The 25,446-nt window shown below is 41.6% G+C and overlaps 2 protein-coding genes across 2 annotated transcripts; one reads left to right on the top strand and one right to left on the bottom strand.

The window, feature by feature from the left end:
- Positions 1 to 797: 797 nt before the first annotated feature.
- WDR77 (WD repeat domain 77) lies at positions 798 to 9,815 on the bottom strand. The gene is made up of 10 exons (XM_025872408.2): positions 9,531 to 9,815; positions 9,093 to 9,278; positions 7,956 to 8,097; positions 7,353 to 7,402; positions 4,898 to 4,968; positions 4,714 to 4,768; positions 4,161 to 4,232; positions 3,503 to 3,611; positions 2,896 to 2,964; positions 798 to 2,282 (listed from the first exon to the last, which is right to left on the bottom strand). Exons 1-10 carry the CDS (start codon positions 9,643 to 9,645, stop codon positions 2,123 to 2,125), a joined length of 1,029 nt encoding a protein of 342 aa, XP_025728193.1. The 5' UTR covers positions 9,646 to 9,815; the 3' UTR covers positions 798 to 2,122.
- An 89-nt stretch (positions 9,816 to 9,904) lies between these two features.
- On the top strand, positions 9,905 to 23,617 carry ATP5PB (ATP synthase peripheral stalk-membrane subunit b). The gene is made up of 7 exons (XM_025872409.2): positions 9,905 to 10,045; positions 10,327 to 10,363; positions 14,152 to 14,297; positions 16,035 to 16,198; positions 16,602 to 16,727; positions 22,099 to 22,278; positions 23,282 to 23,617. Exons 1-7 carry the CDS (start codon positions 10,006 to 10,008, stop codon positions 23,357 to 23,359), a joined length of 771 nt encoding a protein of 256 aa, XP_025728194.1. The 5' UTR covers positions 9,905 to 10,005; the 3' UTR covers positions 23,360 to 23,617.
- Positions 23,618 to 25,446: the final 1,829 nt, after the last annotated feature.

Here is a 25,446-nt window from a genome sequence, read left to right as displayed (position 1 = left end):
CTCATGTAACCGTGGTAACTGCAGATCAGCAGTGGACTACAGTGGGTCACGAGGATGGGCTTCAGAATAAGAACAATGAAGATGGGGAAATGGATCTACTCTAGCATTAGACACCTGAACCAGTGATATTAAATGCAATATATATGCCTGTAGCTTTAACAAGTAAAATGAGCCTGTTCCCAACCATCACCAGTTAAGTCCATGCTCAGGCTACTGAAACTCTCCTCACGTCTGGGACTCACTGAACCACATGGGCTATCACATTTCTCATTGAGAAGTCACTTTCTATTCTAAACCACCTTTTTTGCTCACTTTAACCTACACATTCAACCCAAACTGGGACAGCCATTCCAACCTGGGATGGTGATTTTGATCAGATTTGCAAATGTCTTGGTGGCAATCACTAATAGATGTGATCACTCTCATCAGCACAGACCTGAATCCAAACCAATTTTCTTTTACAGTAAGATGATGTGGTTTTTCAAAAACTAGGTTTTCCTTCTTTGCTGTCATTTTAATCACCTTGAAACAGACAGACCTTTCCTTGGGTTCTCATCTCCACTGCTTTCCCCTCTACCATTCCTGAGTTCAGGAGGAAAAGGGCTAGGCAAATTTAGTTCCGACCCACCTCACCCCTCCTCTCTCTAAGCCATCACAACTTTGTGAAGTTTATCTCTGGGAAGAGCTTAAGCATTTCCATCCACCCACCCACCCACCCTATTACCTTCCAAGAAGTTATGGTCAGGAACAGTGAAGGCTTTCTTCCCGTCTTACCCCAAACCCAGTAATCACATGACTACAAATTCCAATGTTTTTATTCATGGTTATTGTGATGACAGGGCTCATGTTTGGCAAGGGTGAAGCATGGAAGCTTTTCTTACAAATATTTTGTCCATATTCCTTCAAACTGCCCCAGTTTCATGTGATTTTAGCTGAGCTAAACTTTCAAAGCACCAAAGCACATAATATATTATATTTAGTTTCATAATCAGTAATTGACCATGACTTCTCGCAGTAACCAGTCCACCAACCCAAGTAACCTAACGTTTAAGTCCCAACTAGCTACTCTAAGGGGTTAGGGAAGCACATACACAAAAATACTGGGCTATGACTGATACCCTGATGACTCACGTAAGTGAGATGTGTCTAACTACACATAACACACGTTTCAAAAGACAGGCCAACAAAGCCTAAGGTTTTTATTTCTCCAACTAGTATTTCTGATTCTCTGATGCTGTACTTTAAAATCGTCAGAGTCCACAAAAACAGCATTCAGACTTCCTATATCCAGAGAAAGGAGTCCAGAAGCCAGGAGAGGTCAGGCCCCAAGCTATTTTCCAGTGAGAAACATGGCAGACATTTCTCTGTGAGTCTGTGTCAGCTTTTAACTTAACTGAAATGCCTTTATGCTCTCCACCATCCCCCAGCCTTTTTCCACGGGATCTATGACAGGAAAACACTCATCTTTCACATATACAATTCCATGGGGTGACGGGTGGGGGGGGGCGTTATGCAGGCACCAGCCAAAATTTTATTCAGCCAGAAAATGGATTTTTGACTCAGTTTAATGGCAAAGAGATTTGCAAAACCACGAGGAGTGTCCTGGCTTTTCCTCGAGGTGAGCTGGGCGGGATTTTTGTGAGTGGAAGCATTGCCATAAGAAAGGCAGATTAAGTTCTATAAAAAATAAAGTTGCTCCTATCTCCACGAGTAGTATATAAGCTGCTTCCAAGAATCCAGGGATGCCCACATCCCACACCTCATCCAGTCATGGCCAATCCCTCATGCACAGCTACATAAAACCCTTTTGTAAACTTTTTTTTTTTTTTTGGTGGGGGGAGGGCTTGGGAAAGAAAGATGTAAGATGAATTTTTTTAATTCCCTCCCACCACCAAAAACTATGTATCTACACACACACTAAGACACACATACATATCCAATTTTAAGAAAGTTTTTCTTCCCTATGACTACAGGATCCCAAAACCCAGCCTCCCTCAGGTTGAGAGACAGTGCCTATTAACTGCCCAGATCTGGTGTACCAACATACTGTATAAGGCTCCCGAGTGGTCTCACAGACGGAGTGGACACTCATGGGGGGTTTGCTTTTTGTCTTAAATCCACTCTACTCGGCCACACTCTTAGGTCCAAGGGCTGGGAGAGGCTCTGTAGGCAGGACGTGGTGGATGACCTGATGGTCCCAGCCCACTGTGGTAAGGAGAGAATGATTGAGCGGGGACCAAGTAGCATCTCTCACAAAGTCTCTATGGGCTCGGCTTCTAAACCTAGAAAAGAGAAAAGGTAAGTTAGGGCACGGTGAGAGACAAGAGGAAAAAGCAGACTTGGAGGAGAGAATCCAACACAACCAGGGCACCTTTGTGGATGTGTGACACAAACTTCACCGTATGTGTGGCCTTGCCACCACGGTAGCAGTGTACTTATCCACACAGAACTTCATCAATCATTCAATCCAGTGCTCTCATTTCATAAAGAAATGGTGGCTAGAGCAAGGGTCGTAATATGGGCCAGGATCAGAGAGCAAATCATGGCTCTCTCAGTGAGAAGGAAGTATTAATTCCGGTACCGTGTTTGCTGCCTTTCACCCCAAGCAGGTCGTATTTCACGTATGTGTTCTTTAAGTGAAAGGGGTAGACTGTCCCTTTCTGGAGACAGCTGCAACACCGGACTTGGAAATCCCACCTACCACCACACTCCCCCTTTACCAGGGACAGAGTTGGCTGTGAGTCACCCCCAGGAACAGGGAGAGTCAGTGTCAGCCTGCTCCCACCGCCCAGTCCCCTTGAGTGAGACCGTGCACTTTGATGAAGACAGAAAGGACCCAGCCACCCACAGCTCTTCTTCCCGATTCCTCATCATAGGACCCCGTTTCACACTTACACCTCAGAAAGGCCTGAGTCCAGCACAGCAAGTGAGCAGTCCTCACTGACAGAGGCCAGGAACGGGGTACTAGGAGAGCAAGGGGAGGGTTAGGACAGATAAAGCCATGGTCCCAAGATGAATCCTGCCGGGTCTAGCCCCCACCCCCCACCCTAAAGTGACCCAGAGGAGGTGGCCTGGTCCCCACTTCAGGTTAAGGTCTGGCTACCACTCAAGTCCACATTACAAGTTCCAGGGAAAGAGGAGGGAAATGGAGTAAGCCAGGGTGAACAATCATCCTGGCAACCAACTACCCCATCTGGTCCCTCCCTGCAGCTTTAGCAAGAACGCAGAAGCTTTCCCAACCACACAGTCTCAGAAGCCCACAATATTAATCATTCTGGGTGTTGAGCAGGAACAGCACCTTATTTTAGCCCTGTGCAGACAGAAAACCGTACTACCCAAAAAAGGACTATGGTCTTCAGAGATCGTTAAGAGTTCTGAAACTTCAGCTAGACCACTGTCTGCTTTAAGGAATGACCTAATCAGCTAATGCTCTGCAAACATAAGCATGCCCCAGCACCGTCCCATTCATACCCATCAGGCCCCTGGGGACAAAGGACAGTACCTGTGTGGGGAGAACACTAGCCCAGTGACACACTGGGAGTGCACAGCTGAGCTGAGGGCACACCTTGCACTCTTGGTGTCCACAAGGGAGACAGTTCCACTCTCGTTCCCTAAAGAGGAAGCCCATCACAGTGGATAAGAACATGGGCCCTGGAGTCAGCCAGACCTGGATTTGAATGCTAGCTCCTCAACCTTTTATGAGCTAACCACTCTGAGCATAAGTTTCTTCTTTCGTCAAATAGGGTAATTAGTCACTGGTGGTTGCAAAAATTAGCGAACGAGGCAGTTATTATTTTATCCACAAACTATGTCACCACACGTACAGCCTCCTGGCTATGAGAGCACAGGAGCTATCCCTACTCAACAACAGAGTTCCCTATATAGCAATCCACTTGTTTTGTGGTACACTGACTTCTGCCCATGCCCAGAATATAGGAGCTGGAGCACACAATCAGGAATCAAATCTAAAAAGTCATCATGTTTTCCAAAGCCAAACTAAAACCACCTTTGGATCATCCCACCTTCCCACTGGCATAATTCACATAACGCCCAAGTCCGCCACTGAGACTGAGTGGCCCGAGCCTTGTGCATTACAGGGTCAGCGTGCCCTCATCCTCCCCCTTCCCAGAGTCAAAATGCTGTGGGACAGGTTGCCTTACCAAAGACAAAGACTTCACTCTGCTGAGGATGCCAAGCCAGGGAGGTAGGAAGGTAGCCTGAGGCAGTGCAGCCTGCAGAGAGAAGAGGGACCCAAAACGAGACTCAGAGCCCAGCCCCCGTGAAGAAGCTTCTCAAACAAAGTCACTCCAAGTCTCAGAAGCACCTTTATTTGCCTTCCCAAACCCTGCTAAGGCAGTTGTGGCCCTGCCCTTGACCCTCATACCCTTATTTATCCTTCGGCCTCCTGTCCTTTCTGGACACGAGTCATAGGCAGATTTCAGGCATAAAGCATGAAGGCAACAATTCTGGCCCCCTTGTCCATCCTTCCCAGAAATGTAAAGTAAATCAGCCACCCACAAACCAACCCTTCCTCTTGGTACCCACAGCACAAAATGGAATCAATCAACAGAGCCTCAGTGGGGAAAAAAGTGATTATGTCCCTTATGTCACACTGACTGAGCATCTGATGACTTTGCCTCTGTCTCTGGCCAAGGAAGCCTCTTCCAGGTGGGTTCCTAGTACCACCCTCCCACCACTGGCTCTCAGACTTACCTATCTGTGATGCTGGCTTGGGACAGCGGGTATCCCAGAGTAAAATTCTGTTGTCCTAGAAGGAACAGAAAAAGAGCTTCACAGTCCAAAAAGCGGCTGCTGGCCAAGTCTCCACACTAGACTTGTGGCCAGAGGGTTGGAGTGTGGTTAGGAAGTAGGGAGGGAAGGAAAGGCTGTATCTCACCTCACTGCATGAAAGGAACACGGAATCCTTGTGCGGGGAGGCTGTGACACAGGTGACCTGCCCGGAGTGAGCTGTGAAGGAGAGAGAAAAGGGAGTATGACAGAGCAGAAGCCGGGGGCATTACTACCACACAGCCCAGATACTACCAAGGGAGGTGTGAGAAACGGGCCTTATCTCATGATACAATTTAACAAACTTTGTAAGAGATTTTGGATTAGACAAAACCTAAGAGAAAATGTTGATGGAGTTCTAAAACCTAGAAAGACTTGGGGAAGAAAATGAATTAGTAAAGACAAGGAATGAAAAATTAGGGGCTGAGCAAGAAGAGTGAAGGGATCTATATCCCAGAACAGCAATTTTCCATACGACAGTACACACACACCTCCAGATAACATACAGACACTTTCAAGGGAGGTCTGCACACTGATACATTCTGGGAAATAAACTTTTCCAAAATTCTCTTTTCTGAAATCGAACTGAGACGCTGCCAGAGTCTGCCAGTGCCCCTTTCCTGCCTCGGGCTTTCAATTCCTCTTCTCCCAGTTGTAGAAGGGACGCGCACCTCTCACCCACTCCACATTGCACCATGGTATGGTGCACAATGCCCAGGTATACGAAACCCTAAGGTATTAAACCAAAGGGGCTTTTCCCTAAGAGCCAAAGAGCAAAAGAAAGAGCACCTGGCTAAAATTCAGTGCAGGGGCTGGCCTTGTTTTATCCTACCACAAATCACAACATACCACAAGCGCTAGAGTGATTCTGGGACTTAGCTCCGCCTAGCAATGAAAATTTTGAAAACTATGAGAGATGGTTGTCATAAGGACACATCTGACAAGCTGAACTGAACTTAAAAATGAAGTCAGACTTTTTCTAATAGAAAGTTAAGTCTAACTTGGCCAGCTGGCTTAACAATGCAGGGTTAGTTTTTAGCCAGTTAGGTTATTTGGTAGACATTTTTCAGAGATTAAAGGGGCTTACTCTGCAAATCCCGGGCACAATAATGATATGGCCAGAAAGTATCTCCTTTGCAACTATTTAAACTTAAGTTAGATGCCAATTTAAAAATGTGTGAGAAGGTAGTTTTTCGAAAATTTTTCAGGAGGCCTACATGCTAAAAACTTTAAAGATCACTGATCTATGTTAATTACAGGCTGTGGAAACCACATATTCTAAGGACATTTAACCAGACTACCTGAGATAGTCCGAATATGGCTCTGCCCAAGACAAGAAGATGTAATCAAACCACCCTTTATAGTTCTTTCCTAGCCCTAGAATCCATGGAAAGCCAACACAATGAAAAGGAATTGATTGCGCACTTGAAAGCAAAGCTCAGAGACAAGTACCTAGGGAAAATACAAAAGATAAAGTGGTTCCTCTGCCCTCAAGGGATCTGCAGTTCAGTGGGGGGGAAAAAGACAGAATACAAAGAACTAATGAAAAAAGATGAACGGAGGAAGTGCTGAAAGGGTTAGGGCAGACCAGGAACACTCTTTATAGGCCTAAGAAACAAAAGGCATGTGTAGTAGACTCCACATTGGCATTTTAACATTGTTGGACCATTTACAAGTCTTGAACACTGAAGGTCCGAGATCTTTAGGAGTTTGTGATTTTTGCTTTGGCACATATGTGAACCATACACTTTGCAGTTAGAATTGGCAGGGAATGGCACTTAGCCATTGAGTGAACCAGTGATCATCGAACATCTACATCTCTTAGCCACACAATAAATGCTCCAGGTATTATCTTTATGAAGAATGGCTCCCAGAATAAAGTCGGCTGCTACTGCTGTTAATGAAAATGAGTAAAAAAAAAAAAAAAAAAGTAACATTAATAGAAAGTGATGGCTCTCACCAGAAAAATAGAAATTTTATGGAGGTGAATATTCAAAAGTTCAAGATTCACAAGTCTCAGGGTTTATTCTTGGAGAATGTCAAGGATCTACTATGATTGGTTCTAATTAGAGCAGTATGTTTGAAGGGGGAGTGAAAGAAGGGCTTGAACGCCATGACAAGAAAATGGGATATTAACCCACAAGCCACACAAACCATGAAAGATGAGGGACTGCAGATGGACAGATGAGGTGAGTGCCACCATCTGTGCGAAGTAAAACCTGAAAGCAAAAGGGAGCATCAGAAATGGAAAGGGAAACCACTGACCAAGTGGTAAAAGACTCCAAAGAACTCTGGGACCCACTGATAGTGAGGAAGCAGGAGGGGTGGAAAAGGACTGAGAGCTGGAGTCTCATGTGGCCAAGAAGATGGTGAGGCCATTACTGGAAATTGGGAAATTAAGAAAAGGCAACGGATAGGTATTGGGGCCTGACTATAGTTTTGGAAGAAAACTATCAGGCAGAAGGGCAAGGAACTGCTGCCCCTGATATCCAAAGTTCAAAGAGCCCAAGGGGAGAATAAAAACAAAACAGCTAAGGCCAGGACTAAAAAGAACGTGCACTCACCCCGGTATGAACTCAGTACCATCTGCTGGGCAAGGTCCCAAACCTTGATGCTAAGAAGCAAAAGAAAACAGATCCTTAATTCTGACTTACAGTATCTACATAAAAACATGTGTTCCAACAAGAACTTCTTTTAACTGACATGTTCTATGTCATTGCCTACTGGGCTTCTGCTAGGGCCTATTCACAATGGATTGTACTATCTCTACAGAAATGTTATAGACATGTCATAATTAATCACTGCGTTCTTACAACACGTCCAAAACTACTCGATGAGGCTAATAGGATAGTAAAGACACCCAAAAAAGGTCTCAAACGCAGGACTGGGGCGCCTGGGTGACTCAGCCGTTAAGCATCTGCCTTCAGCTCAGCTCATGATCTGGGAGTCCTGGGATGGAGTCCCAGGATGGAGTCCTGTATCAGGCTCCCTGCTGAGTAGGGAGCCTGTTTCTCCTTCTACCCTTAACCCTGCTCGTGCTCTCTCACGTGCGCTTCTTCTCTCTTTCAAATAAATAAATAAAATCTTTAAAAAATAAAAAAAAATTTTTTTAATTAAAAAAAATAAAAATAAAATAAAATGCAGGATCAATGAGCACAAGGACCCACCAGAAGTCTTTGCCACCACTGACAGCTTGTATGCCAGAGCTCAGGACACTAACTGTAGACACAATGTCATCATGCTCATACTTGCAGAACTTGCTGACAATGAGTGTCTCGTTCTCATCCAGCTCCCACAATTCAACAGCTCCTGTTGGGAGTGGGGAGAAGGTAGAGGGAAATGAGTGTGGATTATACCAAGACTGTAATTCACTTCTAGGATTCAAGTGAGTCCACAGTCACTAAACTAACAAAGTAAGCTATTCCTATAAAAGCAAAACCCATTATCACTACAGGATTTAGCTAATTTCCAAGCCATCTGGCTTTATGCTGGCATGACTGTCTTCTTAATAACAGTCCAGACAATTAGGCCAGGGAAAGCTTCTAGAAAGACAGAGAAAGATGGAATGGCTGGCAAAACCCATTATCTGGCTTCCATGAGAAAACACTGGAAAATAAGTCCCAAGAGACAAGGATTAAAGTCTCAATAATCTGTGTAGTACATAGTCCAGCGTGGTTAAATCTTCCCAATTGCTTTGGATTTGTTGAACAATTTGCTTAAATGCCTTATAGCTTCTTCACAAATGTTGTGAATTACTGAACGTCTTGCACAGTGACAGGTCAAGTACAGAGAACCCCCAAAAGTTGTCTTGAATATGTTGTGCTGAAGCTCAAATGTCAGAGGCTCAGTCTTTAATGTCCCACTTTTATCTTTCCATGCAATGCCTGCCAATATCCAAATACTGATTTTTTAACTCCAAAGACTCCACTGCTGAACCTGACTTTCAAAACAAAGCAGAATGAAGACATTTAAAAAAGAAGAAAACGGGAGGAGATGGAAAGCAGCAGAGACTGACTTAACCATCATCTTTAAGATCAAGATTATCCTTGGTCTGGGTTGAGGGGGGATACTGGGAAGGTTACAGGGAAGAAAAATGGTTCTAATCCACTTCTTAATTTTGTTAGAAATTCCCACCAGGCAATTAGAATCTCGGAAAGGTATTTTCCCGCTACACAAGAGCTCTCCTTCGGGCCAACACCCTCAAGCTCCCCAAGCACTGAGTATGGGGCAGTAAGGATTGAACACGGTCCGATCTGTATCCCATGCTCCATTCCACCTGTGGGGTTGTGGAGAAAGTGACTCACCTGAATCGGAAGCCACTAGGATACCTCTGTCCCCAACCCAAGTGAGGTCAGCCACTCCGGCCTCCGTCTGGACTCCAGCGGAGCAGAAGCCTTCGTTGGGGGCTGCACAAGGGTCTTTGAACAGCCAGAGGGAGCCAGCCCAGCAGCGGCCACTCAGGCTGGAGGCCCCGAGCAGGAGAGCCCCATCTAAAGGAAGTACAAGCTGTCAGCGCGGGAGGAGTGAAAGGGCTCGTCTCCATGGTGACCGCACTGTACAGCACGCGGGCCGAGTCTGGATCTGAGCTCGGAAACCCGGGGCAAAGGTGGGGACTGAATTAAGCGACGCCAGGCAGGGGTCAGGAAGGCATGCGGGGCGGGGGCGGGCTAGAAAGGCCAGTCCTGGGAAAGGGCATCCCGAGCCAGGGTGAGGTAGCTCCCAGGCCCGGGATCTCGGCTCACCGGACCGATACCGCGCAGCCTCCAACTGCCGTTCCATACAAGCGGGCGCATTAGGGGGAAGGTTCCACTCGCGGACCGCCGGGGGCACTAGGGGGGGCGGGGTTTCCTTCCGCATCTCCACGGTTCTATCTTCAACCTAGACCCAAGCGGGACCGCCGCCCGAGATCCAGCTCCGGCAGCCCCACGTGGTGCCCCTCTGGGCCTCCGCCCCTCTCCACAGGCTACGGCCACTCTACATCTCGCGAGAATTGCTTCTACTGTTCCATTCTGCGGCCGTCTGCGGCCCTCTGGCAAAGAGTTCTCCGCGTTGTGTCTCTTATCGCGAGAAAAAGAATTCGAGGCAAAGTCAGTGGACGAAGGGCACAATGTTCTCTTCTCGCGAGACTTGTGAGCGACCATCTTGCTCCCGCCCCTGACAGAGACTCTTGCCCGGGTCACTGGGACGCAGGACCTGCTGTCCGGACCCTGGTTAACCATGCTGTCCCGGGTGGTTTTTTCTGCGGCCGCCGCAGCGGGTAACCCCATCTACACCCTAGTCCGGGCTATCAGAGTGATTGCAAAGGAGTGCGTCTAGGGTTACTGGAGGGGGTGGGAGGAAAGGGGGTGTAGGAAGGTGCAGCAAGATTTGGGCCCGAGTGGGAAATGAATTGCGCCGCTCACAAGGGGCGCGCGTGGGGGTCTCGGGAGACTGGAAAGAGGGGTGCATGGCCTTAGTGGGCGGGCCCCGCGGGGACCGAGAAAAGGACAGACCAGATTTCACCTTGACCTTGCTCACCTGCGCCTTGTTTATGTGCAGCTCCCTGTCTGAAGAACGCAGCTCTCCTTGGTCCAGGGTAAGTAAGAGGGGTGTAATACTTCCTTCGTCCTTGTTTTATCACCTCATTTCACTTCTCTGTAACCTCCTCTTAGCTTTAGGCCCGAAATTAACTTTCTTTAGGTAATTTTGAAAGGCTTAAAGCTTCATTCAAACACTGGTGCACCTGTAACTGTCTGAAACATTGTCTTTACCATCTCATGGCAAAGACTAAGAGGGTAAATGATGTGTTCTAACTAAATTAGGAGCTGGTTTTGGTGTCTTCTAAGCCCTGCCCCTTTTCCTTGTGACCTTCATCTGGACTTAGCTGCCGGCTGCCACAGCGGGAATCGGAGTTTCTGGATTGCATACCCAAAAGCAAGTTTTATTAAATAAAATAATGAAGCATGTTATTTTTATAACATGTCTGTCTCCCAGATGCCGACTTTTACTGCCAGATCATAAGAGTCAGAGAAATCATTCATTGATTCAGTAAATATTTATCTTGCCACTTACATGACAAAAGATAGAAAAATAAGTAAGGCTAACCTGTTTTCCAGTGGAGCTCAGTCTCTTGAGAGGAGGCAGCTATAGAGTAGTGCTTTAGAGCAAAGACTCTAAAGCTAGAGTTATACCTGGTTCCTCCACTAGAAGTTGTGTGACCTCAGTTTCCTCCTCTACAAAATGGAGATAATAGTATATTATGGTTAGGAGAACTAAGACTTAATTCCTGTAAAACTCTAAAAACAGCATTCCATATATAATACATAGTATGTGATAAGTGTTGACGTCTGTTTTTAATGTTTCATAAATCATGTTAGTTTTCTTTGGAATTTCTCTTTTTGCATCCAGACTTAGCCCTAAATCTTGCCAAAATTTGACAACTCTTTTTGCCTTGAAAAAATGGCTTTTAATCCACCTGTAATTAATTTTTGTGTGCAATAAAGTGAGGCTACAATTGCTTCCAACTTACCAGAGAAAAAAGATTCCATACAGACAGGTAAACAATTTTAATAGAAGTCATAAATAAATAAATAAATAGATATGTAAGATGTAAGGAACATACTTGATTTCTGTTTCACCTTCCATATCTAATATATGGAGAAGAGCAAGGCTCTTCCACCAAATTATATCTGGACTTATAACCATTCTTCCACTACCACTGCTACTGAAGTGTGAACCACCATCAACTTTCACCTGGTCTATTTCAGTAGTCTCTTAACTAGTCTCCTTGCATCTCTATTCTTGTCCCATTATAGCCCATTCTCCTAGTAGATTTAGGGATTACTTGAGGCCCCCCATCCCCCACCCCAACAAAACCCTCCAGAGCTCCTCATGCCACTGAAATAAAATCCAAAGTTACCATAACCCAGAAGGCCCAACATGAATTGATCTCCTCCTACCTCTTAATTTATCTCCTTATATTCTTTTTAGCTCACTCTCTAGCCATGCTGGCGTCCTTGCTGTTGCTGTGAAAAGCTTATTATTACCTCAGGATCTTTGTACTTGCTCTCCTCTCTTTTCCCCAGGTCACTGACTCAAATGTCATCTGACCTATCAAAAAAGCTTTTTCTCATTCCATTGCTCCCTGGCTGCTTACCTTACCCCATTTTTCTTCATAGACTTTCAGCAGCCTGGAATTGTGTATGGACATACACAGTCACACTGCTACAACCCCACTGGAATGTGAAGGCTGGGACCTTGTCTGCTCGTTGCTATGCTCCCAGCACCTGACATAAGGGTGAATGAATGTAAGATTGGGGAGGCCTTTAATAAAAAGGATATGCTCGAGATGTTCTGAAGGCTGTTGGGGTTGGCAGCTATTTAGTGAAAGCCATTCCAGGCAGAAGGAGCAGCGTGAGGCATGTTGTTTGTTTTGTTTGTTTGTTTTAGTTCCATATGGCTAGAGGATAGGAGAACGAAGGAAAGGAGCATAGAAGTTCTGATAGGTTCCGAATCATGTATACTATGTTAAGGAGTTTTGTGTAGGCAGGAGAACCTGTTGAAGAGCTTTAAAGTCAAATTTGCATTTTAAAAACATTGGTACAAGTGTAGAGGGGCTAGGTTTAAAGGGGTGTTTGTTGAGAAGCAGAGAGACCAGGTTTTGGATTAAGTAGTTTAGGCCAGAGATGAAGAGGGCTTCAACTAAGACAGTTCAGGAGAGGATTTGAGTTGGCCTAAAGCAAGTTCTCTCGTTCTGTGATTTAAATTAGTGGTTCTTGCAGCACCTGGGTGGTTCCGTTGGTTGAGCGTCCGACTCTTGATCTCAGCTCAGGTCTTGATCTCAGGGTCTTGAGTTCAAGCCCCATGTTGGACTCCACATTGGCCATGGGACCTACTTAAAAAATAAAAACAAAGGGGTGCCTGGGGGGCTGAGTCGGTTAAGCGTTTGCCTTCGGCTCAGGTCATGATCCCAGGGTCCTGGGAACAAGCCCCGCATCGGGCTCCCTGCCCCTGCTCCCTCTCCCTCTGCCTGCCACTCCCCCTGCTTGTGTTCTCTCTCTCTCTTTCTCTCTCTCTGTCAAATAAATAAAAATCTTTATAAAAATAATGAAAATGAATAAATCAGTGGTTCTGAATAAATGAATAAATAAATCAGTATTGCCCTCCAGGGGACATTTGACAATGTCTGAAGACATTTTTGGTTGTCACCACTGGGTGGGAGGGGGGGATGCTGACTGGCATTTAATGGCATAAAGGCCATGGGGATGCTGCTTATCACTACAGTGCACAGAACAGCCTTCCACAGCAACAAAAAAATGTCTATACTGATGAGGTTGAGAAATCCTGATTTAAATGAAAGAATCTTGAGCATGACTCTCAAAAAAAGTTGGTGGGCTAGGTAATACATTGGGAGGCAGAAATAACCTTCAAAAGATAGAAGTGTCAGACTAAAATCAATGAAATAATATAAACTCTTACATTGTAAAGGGATAGAGGTAGAATGGGGATGTGTGGGACAAAACAGACTGAGAATTTGAAGGAGACTGAGCTTGGCAGCTTATATAAAAAGGACTAGAGGATTTTGTTTCATCAGAATTTTAATGAGATACTACACTGTAACTGCTAAAAATGCAGTCTTGGGCTGTTGGAATATGAGAATAGTTTACGAATCCATGGTACAATAATTCAAGCTCAGTAATGGCATCAGTAAGTTCTTATTTGTAGGATGAATGAATTGGTGAAGCTGTATTTAGAGTATTATCTTCGGTCCTGTATACCTCACTATAGTGAATAGAACCAGAGGGCTCCTTGTGGACCGTCAGGATTGTGAGGGAACTGAGGTGTTTAACCCAGATATATGGGCATAATGTATGTTACATAGAAAAATAAAATTAGAACTAATGGATAGATCGGTTTCAAGTATGTACACAGCAGTTCAGTTTAAAGATGAACGTAATTAGAGCTACCCAACACTGAAAAGGCCTGTTTCACACAGTGGTTGGTTAGCACCCCATCACAGAGAATACCCAAAAAGGTCAAAAGTTCTGGCCATCAGGGTGCTCACAACACAGTGGAGATTTAATAGCTGATTGCTTACATAGAACTTTACTGTATGCTTAGCACTGTTTGAAGCAAAAATCCTCACAGCAGCCCTATAAAATCATATTCTTCATTCTCATTTTACCTAGAGGAATTTGCAATTACAAAAGCTTAATCTAGTTGCTCAAAGTCAAGTGGCTGGTCTAGGATTTAAACCCAGATAATCTGGCTTTAAAGTTACGTTCTTATATGTTGTAATTCTAATAGTAAACATACAGAGTGCTAGACAGATGACCTTTAAGACCTGCAGAGTAACCTTTAATTTTGTGTAATTGCCGCCCGTAGGGTATTGCAGGCAACAAGGATCTTCCACACAGGGCAGCCAAGTCTTGCCCCTGTACCACCTCTTCCTGAACATGGAGGAAAAGTTCGTTTGGGGCTGATCCCCGAAGAATTCTTCCAGTTCCTTTATCCCAAAACTGGCGTAACAGGTAAGCATTTGCCCGGTGTTTGATAGTATGTTTAGATGGTATAGTTTATGTTTACCTAGGATTTTAGTGGTCTCTTACCTCTTCCACATACACACGAAATGAAGTCAGTAAAGTAAATTGTGGAAGTAATTCAGTGGAACAGTTGTGACTTGTCTTTGAAGTAAACGTGGTTGGGATTTTAACTTTATAGTATTGTCTCCATTTGTTGATACACCACATCCACTGAATGCCAGCTCTGTGCCAGGTACTCTTCTGGGCATACAGTGGCAAGCTGAGGTGGCTGCCATCACGGAACACACATTCTGTCATAGGATAGACAGTAAAGAAATGAGTAATTGGAGGATACATTGTCAAGTAATGGAAAGAGCTATGGATTAAAATAAAGCTAGGTAAGACAATAGAGGTTATTGTATATATACGTAAAAACAGAAGTTGGGCCATGTTTATCAATTTTTTCTTTTAAGAAGGCATACACTATTCTGAAATATTACATTTTTGTAATGTAGTCTGTTTTCACTTACATTATTTAATCCTCACAGCAGTCCTGTAAGAGATTTTTATTACCAAGCATAACTAGAAAATAGAGAATTTGTGGAGATTTATTCTCTCTTTAGTGACTGGGTTGAACTTAAACCCAGGCTCTCCAATTCAGTATTCTTTGACGGCATCCACGGGCCTTTCTTGCTCCAACTACTGCTGTGACTAGGGAACACTGGAAACCAAGGTTGTTGTGGTTTTTTTTAACCCTCCAGGCGAGTGGCCGAAAATAGCATTTCTATAATGGAAATTGCAAGAAACATTAGGGTCCTCAGATCCCCATGGGAGATAAAAATGTTACCTATGATAGGCTTTTTTGCCAGTTCACAGGTGAAATTTTTAATTTACATTCAAATTTAAAGTTTATATATTGGAGGCAAATTTTAAAAAGAGCTGCTGAAACTTTAGGAAACTGGATAAAATACATTTGAGACTGTTAACCTTTTTATTCTTGTAATAATGTCATAACATCCTTTGGTTGGTACTTGTGTTGCTCAGAAACACTATAAAATGCTGCCCTTTAAGGGGGCAGCTTTGTCCTTGCCAATATCTTCTGAGGCACAACAGAAAATCCTAAAGAAATGTACATGATGGTTTTGTGTCCTTTCAGAACTCACAGCCTGGTATTAAAGAAAAAGGTAGCTATATTTGAAGCATTATAACTGTAGTACTATAGGTACTATAGGAATTGAGAATCCTGATAATGAATTCATCCTTTTACATACATACTACTTTCTATTAGGGTTTTTTTTGTTTGCTTGCTTGCTTATTTCCAGTGTCAGGTTCCTGTTCAATAAAAATAGGCAGGAGTGGATAAATTTTATCCTGACCAGTATTCCCATTCAATAAATAATATATTTTGCTGCACAAATTACTTAAGCAGTTGTGCTAGACACTCTACATAATTTCTCAGTTTCATCTACCCTGTGAAGAAAGTACTGTTCCCATTTTACAGATGAGGAAACTAAACTCAGATAATTTATATTGCTCAGTTTCTTCTGTGTTGCAGAGTCAGATTTCCTGGAGTCCAGATCCTTGTTTTTTTTTCCAACGCTACCATACTGCTCCTCGGTGGGATTATTTATAAATCCAGCTACTTTAAATCAGTACATAACACCTTCAACTAATGAAATGTAGAACTTTATTTCTTTCCTTTCATATGCAGTATATCCATCATAAAATAACTTTTCCTTCTTTTAGGACCGTATGTGCTTGGAACCGGACTTATCCTATATTTTCTGTCCAAAGAAATATATGTGATTACTGCAGAGACCTTCTCTGCCATATCAACAATAGGGCTGCTTATCTATGTAGTTAAAAAATATGGTGCCTCTATTGGAGAATTTGCTGATAAACTCAATGAGGTAAGAACTGTAAACCTGATTTCTCATTTTAGACTGTATTAAAAGCATGAGTACCATCAAGTGAAGTTTCCGATGTTAATGTTAGGGGACAAGCATATAGAAATGAATCTAATTACAATGATTAAAATTATAAGTGTTAATGTTGGTCACTAATTTGAGATAAATTTTTTTAAATCTACAAAACTGTCCAGTTTTTCCATAGTTATGTTCATTCGATAAGATATTGCGTAGCTACTATGAGCAATTATTTTTAAGGATTTGTGCATTTCTCCCTGTATATATATACGTTTCTTGAGGGGTGTTTTCACAAATGAGGACTGTAACTTTGAAGAAGCATAGAATGAAGCTGTTTTTGTTATCCTTTATACTTTTGCTGATCTTTGTTGTAAAATCATAATTGCAGCAAAAAATTGCCCAACTAGAAGAGGTGAAGCAGGCTTCCATCAAACAAATCCAGGATGCAATTGATATGGAGAAGTCACAGCAGGCCCTGGTTCACAAGCGCCATTACCTTTTTGATGTCCAGAGGGTAGGTTTCAGAACCTTCTAAGGAAAATAAAGTTACTCATTTGTGTGCGTTTAAAACAAAAATTAGAGTTTTATGACGAATGGTTGAATATGTTGAGCATATTTTATTTAGAAAAGAGATTCGGGTGGGGCTTGGCAATTACAGCTATTTATATATTTAATATCTATCAAGTGGATAAATAGTTACTCTAAAATTAGAGTAAAAGTTAATAAAAGAACGTATGTTGGATCCACACAGAAAGAAAGTAGTCATAAAATTATAGCTGACTAAAAAATGGTACTCACTATCTAAGGCCATAGGTGAAATACATGCTGTGTGGTTCATGTATGCTTGCTATGAGGAAATCTTAACTTGACATACTTGCTATGAGGAAATCTGAGACCTTATATTCCAATTCACAAAGCAAATTCAGATAGCTGTAAAGCTTTTTACCATGGTCAAGGCATCATTAGATTCTAAAATACTTCATTTCTGAAACATTTTTAGGAATATGCTCAAGGATTTTTTGTTTTAACAACCACGTTGTTTACTTTGAGCCCCTGCTTTATGCCTGGTATTTGCAGTGAGATGCCCTTATATTGAAATTTTATGTTACAGAAGCACGTATGAAATGAAGAATGACATGCTAAGGTAAAATATCTGAAATGGTAAAGATCTAGGCCAGTATTTTTTAGTGTGGTCTTAGTACCACATGTATCAGTCCTCTTTGGTGCAGGTTTATGGACCCAGTCCAAGACTTGTGCGATCAAAACCTCTGTTAGGAGCTGTCTAAGAATCTATATCTTTAAAAACTGAACCCTAAAGATTCTTAAGCACATAAATGTTTGAAAACCTCAGGAAACTTTAAAACCTCTTTCCATACATATTTAGATTTCAACCAGAGAATGCTTCCTATCTCATACATGATATGTACACACAAAATCTGACTTTTGAAGATGTAGCTCTTTAATAAGAAACAGATGGTAGTCTTTATGTTTTTACTTATTTATGAAATATTTAATGACTATTGATTGAGCTCTTCCTGTGTGGAGACTCTGGTCAAGGCAAGTGTTTGGGAATAAAAGAAAGTCTGTCTGCTAGCCACGGGTTGAGAGGACAGAAAAATTATTGAGCAGATAGGAATGTCAGTGGTAATAAGTGCTATGTAGAACAACAAACTAGGAAAGGAAAAGAGATTTTAGAAGAAGGGAGTTAACTTTTATTGGGCAGTCTAGAAAGGCCTCTAATGTGTTACTTGAACAGACACCTGAAGTGTTGGTGCAAGCTATGTGGACTTGTGGGGAAATAGTATTTTAGCAGAGGGAAGAAAAATCTCAAGGGCCCTAAACCTGGAAGCTTACTTGGTATAGTCAAGGAATAGTAAGGAGACCAGTTGAAGCAGAATGGGTGAGGAGAAGAATCCAAGTAGAGAGTGGTCAGGGGCTAGACTGGGTCAAGTCTTAGAGGCTTCTCTGTGGACTCTGATCCATTCTCTGAATAAGAAAATCATTGAAGCTTTAAGCAGAGGAGTACTACGATCTCACTTGCCTTTTGAAGGGTCACTCTGATTGCAAATAGCCTTTGGTCTTTTAATGCCTACAAGTTAGCCAAGTAGAGTTGTTAGGTTTAGACTATTGGATATATGAGTCTAGAATTTATGGAATTCTGGAGAATTCCAGAATTCGAGGCTGGAGATTTGGGAGTCATAAGCTGACAGGTGGTACTTAAAGTTATAAGACTAGAGCATGGTGGAGAAAAACCGGTGAAAACACGGACAGTTCCAACGTGTAGTCATCCTAGTTATGGTCAAGAAATAAAGGGCCTAAGAATTTGCCATGGATTTAGCAACATGGAAATTATTGGTAACCTTGGTAAGGGCTATTTTAGGGAAGTAATGGGAGTTGGTTGAAGAAAAGGTGGAAGGGAAGAAATTGGAGTCAGAGTATAGACAACTGTCAAAATTGTCAAGGCATTTTACTCTAATGGTGGGCAAAGTAATTCATTGCTAGGAGGGGAGGATATAGGAATCAAGATTTTTTTAAAGGATGGAAAGTAAAGTTAACACATGTTAGCATCTGATAAAAGGAAAGAGAGAGAAGAAAATTGATGCAAAAAAAAAAAAAAAAGGGAGAGAGAGGTGCTGGAGTGATGCCCTTCAGTAGGCCAGAGGGCTTGGAATATAACGTGCAGGTGGAGGGGCTGGCGTCAACAGCTCAGCCAGAGTTACAGAAGGGAAGGCAAAGTACACGAGTATGGATTCAGATAGACTGGTTTATGTGGTGGTAGAAGTTTGTGGAAGTTCTCTTACTGCTCCCCTTTTCTCAGTGAACTAGGATGAAGGTCATTGCTGAGAGTGAAAGTAGTCAAGGAGATACTAGAGGCTTAGGAGAAAGACGACCAGGAGGGTGAATGGACTAAAGAAATGTACTTAGAGGTATTAAAGGTCTACTTGAAATTAATACCTCTATTTAACAGGCAGACCTATAAAGATTCTCATTACAGACTAGAAGATAACATTCCTGTCACTCTTATTAATTCGATATTATTCTGGAGATAGTAGCTGGATTCGAAAAGAGAAACAAATAAGAGGTATATAATTTAGGAAAGAAAAGGCAGTTATAGGTTACCTGATTATATAACTAGAAAACCTAAGAGTATCAACATAATTATTAAAATAATTTTAATTTCATTCAGGTGTCTGGGTATACCGTTAATATCTATAAGTGAAATCAGTACCCTTCCATATACAAATAACAGTCAGTTAGAAAATAAACTAGAAGAAGATGAATTGTCTAGGAAAAGATGCCTCGAGTGAATTTCACTAGAAATGTGCAAAGTTTTTATTTCAAAAAACATAACAGTGCTTGTGAGGTGTAAGGTGCTAAGAACCTTGTTCTTAGATTGGAAGACTCAGTGTTACAAAGACATCAGTTCTCCCTACTTTGATCTCTACATTTAACACATTCCTAGAAGGATAATACTTACAGCTTGGAGGGAGGGCATGTTGGGACTTGGACAAATTGATTATTAGTTAAAAAAAAAAAAGGAGGGAAGAAGGAAGGAAGGAAGAATAACCAGGAATATTTTGAAAAAGAGAAGTAATGAGGAACGGTCCTACCAAATATGAAAACCCATTATAAGACATAAGGAGTTGTAAACAGTATGGTGCAGTGCGTGAACAGAAAGTCGGGGTGGCCCAGCGGGGAAGATCTAGAGATCCAGCTAAACGCTAAGGCAGTGCAGACATGGCAGTTCCGTTGTAAAAGGGAGAGTGGGCACCTGTGTAGACAGAGGGTTGGTTTCTTAGCTTTGACTTTCTACTAAAATAAATTTCAAACAAATTAAAGATCTTCGTAAGAAAAGAAGCCATAAAGTAGAAAAAGAGAACACAAAAAAATACCTTTGGAGTTGACAAGGCCTTTCCAATAAAGATAACAAAATCTAGAAACTTATGTATGGTGACAGATGTTAACTAGACTTTGGTGGTGGTTTCACAGTGTATATGAAATATCGAATCTATGTTAAGCACCTGAAATTATACTTCAATTTATAAGAATTTTAAATTAACACCTCAATTTTTTAAAAATTCCATGGATCAAGAAGATGTGGTGCGCGCGCGCGCACACACACACACACGAGAGTGTTAACTGAGCCATCAGAAAGAATGAAACCTTGCCATTTGCCATAACATGGATGGGGCTAGAGAGTATTATGCTAAGTGAAATAAGTCAGAGAAAGATTTCACTCGTGGAATTTAAGAAACAAAACAAATGAACATGGAGGACAAAAAAGAGAGGCAAACCAGGAAACAGACTCTTAGCTGTAGGTGACAGACTGACGGTTAGCAGAGGGGAGGTGGGGGGGGATGGGTGGAATAGGTGATGGGGATTAAGGAGGGCACTCGCCGTGATGAGCACTGGGTGTTGTATGGAGGTGTTGAATCGCTATATTCCACACCTGAAGCTAATATTACACTGTATGTTAACTAACTGGAATTTAAATAAAAACTTAGAAGTGAAAAAAATAAAAATTAAAAAAATCCAGAAACTATAAGAGGAAAAGTTGTTAAATTGATCTCATGAAAGTTTTACGTGTAAAAATGAGCATAAAGTTAAAACGACAAACTGGGAAGAAGATGTGCGTTCCATGTAACACAAGGGTAGTTAGTTACCTTAGGAGAGACCAACATCCCAGTAGTAAAACTAGGCATAGGACACAGACCATTAGTAAATAAACAAATGTAAATGGTTTCTAAATATGTAAATGTTCATACATAAATGTTTAATAATGACATTAAAATTCCTATTTTTTTCTGCTTATGAGAATAGAGTAAAAGGTTTTGTAAATATCATCGGTCAGGGTTTGAAGTGATAGGCATTTGTGTTGCTGGTAGGAGAATGAAATGGTACAACTTTATGTGGAATGTGACAGTATTAATCACAGTTTAAAAGCATGGGCTTTATAGCTTGGCTCCTTGTATTTGGATCTTGGCTTCACAACTTATTAACTCTGTACCCTTGGACAAGTTCCTTCTGCTTCAGTTTCTTTGCTATAAAATAGATATAATAATAGTAACTATCCCATGGTATGCTTGTAAGACTTAACTGAATTGACACACAGTTTTTAGAATATAGTAGGTACTCAACATGTTGTTATTACAGCAAGTATTTTTTTTGTCAACTTTATTTTTTATTTACTTATTTAAAGATTTTATTAGAGAGCAAGTGAGGAAGTGAGCACGAGCAGGGGGAGAGGCAGAGGGAAAAGTAGACTTCCCGCTGAGCAGGGAACCAGATGTGGGGCCCCATCCCAGGACCCTGGGATGATAACCTGAGCTGAAGGCAGATGCCTGATGACTGAGCCACCCAGGTGCCCCATTTACAGCAAATATTTACACATAAGTGCAAAGACATATACAACAGATGCAGCATTATTTCTGGTAGAATTGGAAGCGATCTGATGTATTAATAGCGCTTAGTTAAATAAACTCTGGATTATGGGACCCCAGTATAGTAGAATTCAATTTTACTTAAAATTGTGGGTCTAGATGTCATAATTAGTAAAAGTGATCTGTGTGCGTGTGTATGTGTGCATGCCTGCCTATACCTTTATTTTGTTTATTGAATATTTCTGGGAGGGAATACAAGAAATTCAGGAAGATGGTGGCTTGTGGGCGGACTGGAGGAAACTCACTGTATGTACTTCTAAGTATATTTTTACCTTATGCTATTGGAATTTATTTACCACATTCATCTCTTACCTATTCATATTAAATAATTTTGCATAAAATACAAGAAAGTGGTGTTAGGGTATTGTAACCAACAGAATCCTCAGAGTGGAAGTGATCCTTCAATGACGCCAAGTTTTTCATCAATTCTTAATCTTGCTTCAGAATAACATTGCTATGGCACTGGAACTTACTTACCGGGAACGGCTGCACAGAGTATACAGGGAAGTGAAGAATCGCCTGGACTATCACATCTCTGTGCAGAACATGATGCGCCGAAAGGAACAAGAGCACATGATAAACTGGGTGGAGAAGCATGTGGTGCAGAGCATCTCTGCACAGCAGGTGTGTGGTGTTCTGAAGCTTCTGGAGTTGTATGGGCCTCTGCTGGTGCTGTTAGGATAGGAATAGCTGGAAAGGAGTCTTTAGCCTAGAGACGCTGGGGTCACCCTGGTTCATTGTTCTGGGTAGTGGTAACCTGGAAGACGCTGCACAGCTAACTTGATGGCTTTCCTCCCCCTCAGAATTTGGTCACCAAAGGGTCTCTTGTTGTGAGACAGCGGCAGATAGTTGAGAACACTGATTGTGGCACACTTGTATTCACAAGTTCCATCATGTGGGAAACGCTAACCAACATAGTTCATTTCTCTGTACGACAGACTGGATAAAGCTTTTTCTGAGTCCCTTCCATTCCCTAATTCCATGATCTCTATTCCATTTCCTTGTCCCGGCCACTTACATGATTTGTCTTCAACAGAAATGTGTTTTATTATTGACCTAAATTTGTTTTCTTTTTTAAAGTTTATATTTTTTTAATTATGACTTGACTTCTTCTTCCCCAAATATTTAGGATATGTAGGCATTTCTGATCATTTTCTGTATTACCATCAAGGACTAGAAGAACAGGGTCTACCAACATTTAGTGAATTTTCTTTTTTTCAGTAAATTGTCTTTTACATAATTTAGAAATGGAGAAAACACTAAAAAAAAATTATTCTTAACATTCCTATGTTATTAATGTTTGTTAGGTTGCTCTTTTTCAAGCAGCTGTTAGCTATACAAGCTAACATCAGTGGCACATGGTTATGGGAGTGTCTGGCTTCAAATTCTATATAGATTTCACTCATAAAAGGTGTGAGCCATGAGATTTTAACTAATTCCCTGGGTTTGCTTAGAATAAATTGCATCTCCCCAATGGTACATAAAAAATTCCTAGTAGTCTGTCATGTCATTTGAGATTCTGTAGGAACTTCAAGATCTTGTAGGAGCTCTCCTTTAAAATTACAGTACTTATACCTGCTTCTGTGATTTGGAGAGGTCTAACCAGATTTCTCTTTCCTTATCACAGGAAAAGGAGACAATTGCCAAGTGCATTGCAGATCTAAAGCTGCTTGCAAAGAAGGCTCAAGCACAGCCAGTTCTGTAAATGCGTCTATCCTGGTGGAGACAGCTAGAAACATTTGACTAAAGAAACTAGTCCATGGAACAAAAGCTTTCTGTATTGATGTCTACTGAAGTTAAACTTAACCTTTCCTAAAAATGAAAAGTTTGTTTCATATAGAGAATTAAAACAATCTATTGGCCAATGAGATGTTTTTCATCCTTCTTGCTCTGTATTTTGAGTTCCATGATCACTTTTGAATGAGCAGTTTGCTGTTAATAAAATTCGTTGGCTGACTAACGATTACCAAGTTACAGTATAAATTTGTAATTCTACCATCTTGCACTTTATTTTTTTTTATTTCATTGATTCTTTCAATATCGTTCTATATGTCCTTCCAGAAAGGGGTTGCTTTTCTGTTCGTAGAATTGCACTAGTCTTTTCTTTGATCTCCTGTTGAGTTCCTAGGTGTTCAGAATGGTTTGATAACTATCTAGCTGAATTCCTGGGACTAGACAAAATAGAAGTCTCCTACTCCTCCACCATCTTGCTCCTCCCACCCATCTTGCACTTTATAAGTGATAAGTTGAAGCTAGGATTTTCAGGTTGCATAATATTCTGAAATATTTTAACATTTGTCATATGGGTAAAAATTAAACATGTCATTGAGCTGATAATTTAGTGGTAAGCTATTTCTGGCTAACTGACAAGTTATAGGAAATTTAAAGCTTTTTTATTCTTAAAATAACTAAAGGAAATGTATATCAAATCACATTATTGGCTTTATTATTTTAGTCGTATGTCTGTAGAAAATATGGACCCAGTGTGTCATAAAATTACCCTAAAGAGGCCAGCAGGTAAGTCAGAAAATTCTGCCTTTCCATAGGTTTATCTGCATTTAATTCTCCCATACCTATAAAAGGATGTACTTGTACACAAAGGACAACTTACATAATAGGAAATATTTGAAAATATGTACCATTTGGTTAATTGCTGTTTTCACTGACTTACTAGCATTTTAATTTGTGTAACAGCCAATGTCAGGTCAGTATTTATTGGTGGCTAATGTATTCCTGCTATAGAAATCAGATTGACATCTTTATTGTTACTTAAAGAGGTTTTGCTAGATCAGCAGAGGTGTTCCAAATTATTTAACAAAGGATTTATAAATACCTAGTTTGTGCTAAGCACCATCCTGTACTGGTGGCACAGATAAAATTCCCTCTCAGAAAGTTAAAAATCTAGAAAGGCAGTAAGAATATATGAACAATAGAGACTTTAGCACGGGTGCTTTGAGAGTATGACGACAAGTACCATTTCCAGTAGTCGCACTACCCCTTTCTTGTATAGAACTATTAGTCAGCATTCAGTCAGAGAAGCAGAACTAGTAGGGTATAGGTTTATATGGGATTTGACTTGACACTGGCTAGTTAAGCATGGCTTTCCGAGGCCGTTACCTTTGTTTCTGATGTAGGAGCTTGAAGTCCAAGAGCAGACAGTAAAGAAGGGAAGATGGCTGTAAAGTGGGAGACACAGGAACAAGTAGAAATCGCAAGCACAGATTGAAACCCTTGTCGTTTTTATTACCTGGGACTTTGATGGTATGACTTGAAAAGCCTGGGTCCTTTTTCACCCATACCTTGTCCAAAGGTTAGAAAAGCTTGAAGGGTGATCCAGGGAAAGGTTGGGAAGTTGCAGGCCCACCTTCAACTGGTGAGCTGCAGATGAGCAACAACATGTATGAGCTACTAAATAGTTATTGCTTCACATCTGCCCTCTAAAATTGCTCAAGAATTGAATGCTCACTCTTAAGCAAAACATTCAGGGAAGAGAATTCTGGGAAGTAGTTCAGCCTAACCCACTTGACACATTATGAACCACCACAATAACTAGCCTATTAATAAATGTTAACCTGAATAAATAATAAAGCAAAAATCTAATCCCAAGAAGTCAATGAATATCCAGTAAAACGGAGAGAGCAGAAAGGTGAGAGGTCACAAAAGAAAAGCTGAGCTGGCATTTGAAAGAGGAAGTTAGCCAAAAGAATGAGGGGTTGGGTCCAGAAAGAAGGAGCAGCATTTGTGATTGTAGAGAAGCTAATGTAGGAGAATAACATTTTTAAAATTCAAGAA

Source organism: Callorhinus ursinus, unplaced genomic scaffold (genome assembly GCF_003265705.2).
Source record: "Callorhinus ursinus isolate GAN/ISIS: 27379988/994484 unplaced genomic scaffold, GSC_fseal_2.0 scaffold9, whole genome shotgun sequence".
Classification (NCBI taxonomy): Eukaryota; Metazoa; Chordata; class Mammalia; order Carnivora; family Otariidae; genus Callorhinus; species Callorhinus ursinus.
This window is presented reverse-complemented; position numbering and strand designations above follow the sequence as displayed.

Coding starts and splice junctions, on each gene's coding strand:
- ATP5PB (XM_025872409.2), top strand. CDS start 10,006: ATGCTGTCCCGGGTGGTTTTTTCTGCGGCCGCCGCAGCGG. Junction 10,046..10,326: donor TTCTGCGGCCGCCGCAGCGG/GTAACCCCATCT, acceptor GTTTATGTGCAG/CTCCCTGTCTGAAGAACGCA. Junction 14,298..16,034: donor TCCCAAAACTGGCGTAACAG/GTAAGCATTTGC, acceptor TCCTTCTTTTAG/GACCGTATGTGCTTGGAACC.
- WDR77 (XM_025872408.2), bottom strand. CDS start 9,645: ATGCGGAAGGAAACCCCGCCCCCCCTAGTGCCCCCGGCGGTCCGCGAG. Junction 4,969..7,352: donor GGTACTGAGTTCATACCGGG/GTGAGTGCACGT, acceptor TCTCCTTCACAG/CTCACTCCGGGCAGGTCACC. Junction 4,769..4,897: donor TGTTCCTTTCATGCAGTGAG/GTGAGATACAGC, acceptor TGTTCCTTCTAG/GACAACAGAATTTTACTCTG.